This window comes from Pinus tabuliformis, chromosome 4_2 (genome assembly GCF_031772625.1).
Source record: "Pinus tabuliformis cultivar Carrire ecotype Pingquan chromosome 4_2, CPIR1, whole genome shotgun sequence".
Taxonomy (NCBI): domain Eukaryota; kingdom Viridiplantae; phylum Streptophyta; class Pinopsida; order Pinales; family Pinaceae; genus Pinus; species Pinus tabuliformis.
Window position 1 is genome coordinate 864,885,845 of NC_142304.1, and position 8,792 is coordinate 864,894,636.

Genomic DNA, 8,792 nt, shown 5'->3' on the forward strand with positions numbered 1-8,792 from the left:
TGTGCATTGCTACTAGCCCAGACTTGCCCATTAGTGTAGACATCATGAAAAAGTATGTTGTTGGCCCAACCGCATTGAAGACAATGATGCGCATGCTTACAAAAGAGTTGGACAGAGAAGCTCGAGCAGTGTACCCGGATGCTATGGAGGCAAGAGTCAGGTTCCAGAAATATGTCACCTTAGAGCAAATGGGCACCATCAAGGACTACCGATCTTGGCATCAGTATGTTACTGTTGATCATCACGAGGATGTTGAGGAGTTGGACTTCCATGGTTGTCTAAGTCAGAGTGATGTCTAGCATGGCTTGCTCAAGCCATTTTGTCTCACATGGGTACATGTGCATTGTAATGTAACGTCATGTCAAGTGTAAGTCAAGTGTCAATAGTTGGATGTAATAGTCATAGAGTAGATGAAGAGTCATGAGGGTAGTTGAACTGTCACAAAGGGGAATGTCAAGGATCACCCCACCCTTTGCTATAAATAGTCCCTCATAACACATTGTATAGGATTTTGGTCAGCCAAGCTCCGATAAGACTATCTTGGAGAGAACTTGGATAGTACTGTAACGAGCCTTGGCTTCTCCACTACGCAGAGCTAGTACATCTCTTTGGAGGAGCAGGTGGTTATGGCTGTAAAGTTCCGCTATCGGAACTAGTGGTTGGACATGGATGTATTGTATGACTAGAACTTACACTTCTTAATATAACAAGAGCTAGTACGTTTCATGCATATGTTGTAGTGTATTCTATGCTATCTCATTTACTCTAAATGATATATGTATTGGTTTTCTTACGCATGCATGTATAACTATGTATGTATGTATGAATCTCTCTGAAATGTGATGTTGGTTTAACCATCACTTTGGATTGCTTGCTAACTTGCCTTCCATGTTGTGATGTATCTTTGCTCGTGTGTTCCCTTCTATATTGCGTGCTATCACAGGTTTCCAAGGGGCACACTCATCTCAAACCCCATGTGTTAGAACCTCTCATGCACCTTCCTTGGCTCATTGTAGTTGTCACACCCTTGCTACCAACAGAGTTATCTTACTTACCTCTATGAAAAATCACAGTCAAGGCATTACCATACGACCTACTGTTGGGACTCCTACACCAAATGGTCTGAGGTCTAATTGGGACTTCTTATTGGGGAGATCCCTTGACATGTTGGTGGGTCTAACACCGTCAACACACGGTTACATAGGAGCTTGATCAAGAGCTAAAATATTGTTCGATTGAGATGCTCTTCCTTGCTCCCATCCCGTGTGCTTGCCAAAAAGTGTAACTGAGCTTCATGCATTCACCCCACTACATAACTTTCTAGATACTTCTTTGAACAATTTAATGGAAATGTACAAGGTGAAATATACTTTGTAAATAGATCTAGACTGAAATTTATAGGAATTGACATCATCAAGATCAAATTACTTAAATTCCTAGCTTTTCTTTTGCATGATATTCTCTATCTTCATAAGTTATGGATGAATTTGTTGTTTCTTGTGTGCGGTCAACAACAAGGCCTTTCTATTCACATGTTTGATTGAAAGTTTTAATTAGGAGGACTTATAACAACATAGATGTCATGATAGGATGGGAGGATGAGGAATTGTTGATGCTAAAGGGGAACTCCACATGCGCAAAAAAAAGTTGTGTACCTCTGTCACCATGAAGAGGTACATTGTCATCTAGTCTCTAGTGGCATGTTATGCATTGGCTCATTAGTTATGATATTATTCATATGTTGAAAAAAAAATGGTGCTTATAATTTCCCTACCATCTTAAGTACTTTGAAGCAATGTGATGCACATATCCTTGTTAAGGATAACAAGTATCCCTTTTATGATTTTTCTTTGAGAAGTTACAGAAAGCTTGAGTTGACATAGTCTAATTTTTGTTGCCCCATGGCTATTGCATATGTTTTTGGTAATATATATATCATCAATTTTATTGATGACTACACTAGGATGTGTTGGATTTATTTATTGAAACATAAATCTCAAGCATTTGAAATATTTAAATGTTTTCTTATATGGATTGAAAATGAAGCAAAATCTTGTATTGGCACTCTTTGTACTAATAATGGAGAGGAATATGCTGAGAATGAATTTGAAAGCTATGTATCCTTTGGATAAATAATTAAACCATTAGTCCATATAATCCTTAGTAGAGTAGTGTAGGAGAAAGAATGAACAAGACACTCTTGAATATGGTACACTCAATGCAATTTTTCAAGAATATGAATTTGATGTTTTTAGCTGATGCAATTATGAGTGTAGTGTACTTAGAAAACATAAGTCCATATCATGCTCTCAAGAACAAGACTCCTTATGAAATGTGGTATCATCACATTCCTTAAGTGAGGCATAACAAGGCTTTTGGTTCCACCTATTATGCCTTATTTCCTTAGCGAAGAAACAAACTATGTGTAAGGACTCAAAATTTCATCTTCTTAGGGTACGCAAATACCACCAAGGAATATTATCTTTACAATGGGTTAAGGAAAAAGTCCATTCCTTTTAGGGAGATTATTTTTCTTGAATCCACTAAGAATGAAAGGACTATTGACTAACTGACATCTTGATCATCTTGATAGATTTACCAGTGTAAAAATATATCATGAATATGATAATGAAATTCACATATTGAATAGGGGAAGTTAATCTCTAGAATCTCCTTTTGAAGTATCATCTCCCTTTCATGTAGAAGATCCAACCATTTCATCAAAACATAAGAACCTATTGAATGATGTGATTGAAAGGTTGAATCTTGATGGGATTACAACACCAACTCAATCAATGAAAAAAATTATCACTCACCATCTCAATAAGCATTGTTCTTTACCTTCATTCATATCAACCCTAATATGTAGTTTTATACACTATTAGTAAATTAATAAATAAGTAAATTCATTTTATTACAAGTTTACAATTTGTTTAATCAAAATATGATTGGAAGAACATAACTTTCAAATGTTAAGCGTATTCCACCACATTCTATTTACTAATTCATTTTCCATGATCTTCTTCTTAGTTTCAACCACCCCATATGAGATTTTATTGTTATATCTGCCAACATCATTATTTTTGGATAACTAAGTAATACTGTTAATGTTAAAATATTGTGCTAATTCTTGCACACAATCAATTATATCTTCTAGTTGCAAATCTTCATTTAATCCTATATCCACCATTTTTTTCTTACTGCACTATTAGAATATAGACTTAATGATCATTTTCATGGAATTAATCATTATTGGTAGGTTTACTCCATGATAATCTTTGTTTTTCTTAATATTTATCTAATCTTTAATCGAATTTCAACTTTCCTAGAAATTTATTTATAGCAATCTTTGTTTTTGGCATTGCTCTTTTCCACTTATTCCTCAATTAAAATGGATTTCTTTCTATGTCATTTTGCAAACCCCAATACAAACTTGTATTACAAATGACTACTTACTCATTTCCATACCTTTTTACTTCCAATAACACTCCACACTAAAAAATGGGAGAAAAATAATTTATCAATTAAATTTGGGTTCAAAAAACAAATATGTAATGAAAAAAAAACTCTAACAAAAACATTAAAATGCTACTCCTTAATATACACAATCTCTAATAATATCCTCTATTTTCTCAAAAATACTTCCTCTTCTTTTCTCTAAAAAAAAATCTTCTTCCATTTAAAAAATAGGTATCCACCCATCCTATTTAAAAAAGAGGTATGCATCAACCTATAGAAATAATCTTCTTCCATTTAAGAAAGAGGTCTCCACTCGACCTCTCTAAAGAGGCTTCATCCTTTTAAAAGAGAGACTCTCACTCTATTTAAAGAGACTTCTTTCTTGTAGAAAGAGGTTTCAGTTGGAGATGCATTTTCCTTAGACAATAGTATCTTAGGGCTACATTTATCTTCTTTTGAGAAAGAGGTGTTCATTCACTGTTTCTTTCCCTTTGAAAATAGCATCGTAGGACTACATTTATATTTAAAAAAAGATATATTCAACATGAATGATTCTTTAATTTTCTTAGTTTTGTTGGCAGAGGGAAAATTGGTAATTTCATTTTTTTAAATTACAAAAATTACATTGTTCCATGCTTTCTCAAGAATTTTGTGCTCATTATCTTCACATAGATCCAGATATGGAACCTATGTTTCTTAACTTCATTGGATCTAACATGTTTCTTAACTTCATTAGATTAGCACATAAAAAAAACTCAACCTATCCACACAAAAAAATGAATATCCTTTCCATACTTAAGAATAACTTTAATATTTAAAAGAAATATAAATAATATAACCAAAATTAATTAGAAATAATATTTCATCAAACTTCCAGCAAAAACATTTTTTCTTCTCTCATTATTTAATGAAAAAATAAAGATGATTAGAAAATTTTTAAATTTTAATTCTTTAGTTGGAAAAATATAACAAAGAAAATATTCAATTATATGCTTACTGTTACTATATATTTATTTATAAACCTGCATTGTTATAAATGCTCAGATTCCTTAGCCAGCAAAACACACTGACACAGAGGTGCTTTAATACACTCTCAAGATTGACAATTAAATGCATGCTCTATGGACCAATAATTTGTCCCCCTTGTAAGCATGCACTCTAGACCAATAATTTGTTTACATGGTCAGTTATTAATAAAAAAGGAAAGCCATCTTTATCGAAGAATATTTTTAAAAAGAAGATTAAATGTTATATAACATTATTTTTAGATTTATCACTATTGAAATCTGGATAATAAATAAATATGTGCACAGCTTCTCATGGTTATCGATTTCTAAAATTGATACTATGAATTTAAAATAATTTGTCATATCTATCCATAATGTCTTCTTTGTTTAAATAACCTCCTTTTAGAATATATTACAAAGAAACAACTACCCTCTCTCAGTTTCACAAACTCTCCCAATTTCACAGATGTTTATTCACTATTCATGGCATAGACATAGGATTCGCCATTACTTCTGAATCCATGGAAAAGTAACTGATTGCACTAAACATTGACTTGAATAAGAAATGACAAAGTTGACAGGATCTAGAAAATCTTCCATGAAATTTAAAAATACAAATGATAATGAAGGAAACACAATTAAAAAGACAGTTGATTAATCCCATCAATATCTGTCATGCACCTACATATTCCTATCAATTGAAAAAAATAGCTTAAAATACACTTGCAAACATCCATAGGTTGAACGCAGAAGTCAAATTATACCAGAAAACAACACTCTAATCCAAAATGTCACTGTAAACTTTGACTTGATGCACATAATAAAAGCCAAATTCCAGCATCCATACCGTGCACTTGCAAGTATCAATTTCAAGAAGATTTTCTTCACATTGTTCTTGCAATTTCAGGAAGATTTTATTCACATTGTTGAATGCTATGGCATACAGTATGCCAAACAAATACATAACAAAGAAAAAAATATTACTTGGGTTTATTTCATTATCAATCTTTCTAAAATGTAGAATACAGAAGAGATCGAGGGCATGTCAAGGAGATTGAAGGCCTGTCAAGGGCATGTCAAGGAGATTGAACGCCTGTCAAGGAAAATTCAGCACTAGGGAATCCTTTTAAGAAAATTTTATTCACATTGTTGAATATTGTGGCATACAATATGCAAAACAAATGCATAACAAGGAAAAAAATATTACTTGGATATATTTCATAATTAATCTTTCTAAAATGTAGAATGCAGACGATATTGAAGGCCTGTCGAAGAAAATTCAGCACTAAGGAATCTTTCATTTTCACTTTGAATGGCCAATGGTCACTTTACTCATGAATATCTAGAAAGAAAATGCATCCCTAATGAATCCTTCAATGCAATGGCCAATGGCCAATTGCCAGTCTACTCATGAATGTCTGTCAAGGAAAAATTCAGCACCAATGAATCCTTCACTGTCACTTGAATGGCCAATGGTCACTTTACTCATGCATATCTAGAAAGAAAAACCATCCCTAATGAATCCTTCAATGCAATGGCCAATGACCAATTGCCACTCTACTCATGAATGTCTGTCAAGGAAAAATTCAGCACCACAGAATCCTTCACTGACACTTGAATGGCCAATAATCACTTTACTCATGAATATCTAGAAAGAAAATCAATCCCTGATGAATCATTCAATGCAATGGCCAATGGCCAATTGCTAGTCTACTCATGAATGTCTGTTAAGGAAAAATTCAGCACCAATGAATCCTTCACTTTTCACTTGAATGGCCACTTTACTGGTACTGTCAAAAGGCCAGTGGTAAATTTAAATTCAATTGAAATTAAGTTGAAGTATCCTTCCCTAGTGCCATCCATCATAATGACTATATACAGACAAATTACTAGTTTTGTGATTAAAATGAATATTACCCAACAACAGTATCCAATGCAAATATTGGAAGAAATTAATTTACCAGCAAGCGTGCTTTAAAAAATCTTTCACATGCGCACTAAATGCAGGTACTCCATATAATTTAATCAAGCGTTGAAAGAAATGGAACATGGAACAAAACATAAAATTATCATCGGGGAACTTGGATGCATAAATTATAAACATATATTCCGCTGTGGCCCTGAAAATGGCAGAAGCATTTCAAGACTAATATAAACATATTCAGGGCGAGAGTTTAATATTTAAAAATTAGAGAGCCGTTACTGCAATTCAAAAACTGCACGCCAAGAGCTCCAGGCATGCATTTGCAATTTTTTGCAGAAGTTTTGTTATTGTGGTCTATACATAATATATGTAATAATAATATGAATTTGGAATCTTGGGATGGGTGTGTTAATGCCAGGAAGAGACGGAGAAAAGAGGCGAGTTTTGCCATCCGAGAAAGGCGGCTTTATTTTGCGTGTGGAGCTGATATCCTTCGGAGGGATAATGGAGTCTGAGAAGAAGCCGAGCCTGAGAAAGAGCGAATTCACTCAGAGGCAGGCTGGTGAAGCCGCACTCATTCATTAGTTCGCTCCAGCGTTCGAATTTCTGGTGGCGTTCGTTCCTGCCGTGTCCTTCCAAGGCCACGATGTTGGTAATCTCTCGGCCGAACCAGACCTGCTCAACGTCGAGACGCTCCTGGCTCTTCGGGGGCAGTGTGGCTTCTAGGGAATCGAAGAGGATGGAGTAATGGTTCAGAGCTTCGACGAAACGGTCTGTGAAAGTGGGGCGGTTGTGGTCTGCTTCACGTTCTGCCAGAGCAACGACCTTCGGCTCCAGTGACCGGATTCGGACGAGAAAGTTCTTGAGCCTCTCGTTGTGGGCTTCGTCAAGGAGTTCATGGAGGTGGAGAACGCAGTTGATTGCGAGAGACTCACCCGGGCGGGTGGAGATTGCGAGGGAGCTGATGTCATCGTCGACGATCCAGGGGTTGAATTCGAATCGCAGGCCGAGAGTGTGCGCGAATCGTTCGAGCCGTCGCCCGGTCTTGCGCAGCGCTTCGGCGTCGGCTCCGGCGCCGGTGAGCCGGATGTGACTCGGCGGACCGCCCGGGCGCTCGGCCAGGGCTTGCATGAAGGGAGGCCACTGCACGCCCTGCATTATATTGATGTCGACGACATGAATCGAAGGTGAGTCGGTGTCCAGCGCCTCGAGTATTGCCTGGTTCGCCGTCAGATGCGCGAAGCGGATGAAGGGCGTCACCTGGTTCAAACAAAGATACGCCGACTCGAGCTCCCGTTCAGTTGCTCCGTCCGGCGGTGGCCGGCGGGCGAGGGCGAGATCGGAGCGGTGTCTGAGTGCGCGGGTGAATTGGGCAACGAGGCGTTCTGTCGAGTCACCCCGTGGCGAACCCCGAGTCGAGAGAATAGAGATCATCCGGTCGGCTCGCTGCCATTCACATTGAGCAACGAACTCCGCGCATTCTGTCAAGAGATTTCTTAAATGCGCCGCACTGGATTCGGTGACGCCCGTGTCGATGACGCCCATCTGCTCGGACCTCTCGGACCTCTCGGGCCGCTCGGACTCTTCTTCTTCATCGTGAGAATCCGAGGAGCCGAGCATTTCATTGAAAGACAAAGCCGTCGCATATAGCTGCAGGCTGTTGTAGAATATATTGTAAAAACTCTGCCCCTGACCCTGACCCTTTTTATTTTCTTGCCTATAACGTTCCTGCAGTTTCTGTTGCTCCGATTGTTGCTGCCGCTGCATTTGTATTCTTCGTCTCGGTCTATAAATCCCAACCCCAACCGGACCACAAGGCGGACTCGATCACGGCGGCCTCCTTCTCTACCCTCGTAAATATTATACGTCTTATTGCTAACCGCTTTGACAATGCGCTTGCGAGGGGACATGATCTGTGAGCCTGCCAAGTACCGTGCCGCCCCCCTTCCCCCTCACTGTGTAATCCAAAAGACCCAGAGATCCCGCTCAAGGTTATCCAATCTGGACCCCTCCGCTGTACTTCCAGCTTTTCTGGATACGACCACTCTTGGTTCGCTTTTCCGTGCAGCCCTCCATCCCGGCCGCACCCTCACTCCTTTACGCAATCTTTAATGGCGAAAGAACAAGGCGCCCGCCCGCACCCGCGACCGCGCCTTCACAAGAAAATCTGTGCAAGAAAACACGCAGAATCCTACAAATAAACCAGTAAACAACCGGGGGGGGCCTTGATGTCAGTCGTAAATTGCAACGAAAACGCAACCCTCCTCTCACTCGCCATGCGCTGATCAGTACTTTTATACAGCAGCCGGCCACTGCAACACCATTGCCTTCACCAAATTACCCATATATTATACCTATTCATTCATCCATCATCATCCGGTTCTGATACCGACCGTGCTTAA

General features: G+C 38.2%; 1 protein-coding gene across 1 annotated transcript; it reads right to left on the reverse strand.

Annotated features, from left to right (window-relative positions):
• Positions 1–6,552: 6,552 nt before the first annotated feature.
• Positions 6,553–8,587, reverse strand: LAS (GRAS family transcription factor). Its single transcript, XM_089427706.1, has one exon. The coding sequence runs from the start codon at positions 8,155–8,157 to the stop codon at positions 6,799–6,801; it is 1,359 nt and encodes a 452-aa protein (XP_089283832.1). The 5' UTR covers positions 8,158–8,587; the 3' UTR covers positions 6,553–6,798.
• Positions 8,588–8,792: the final 205 nt, after the last annotated feature.

Bases quoted from the DNA above. Each gene is read 5' to 3' on its own strand.
- LAS (XM_089427706.1), bottom strand. From the start codon at position 8,157: ATGCAGCGGCAGCAACAATCGGAGCAACAGAAACTGCAGGAACGTTAT.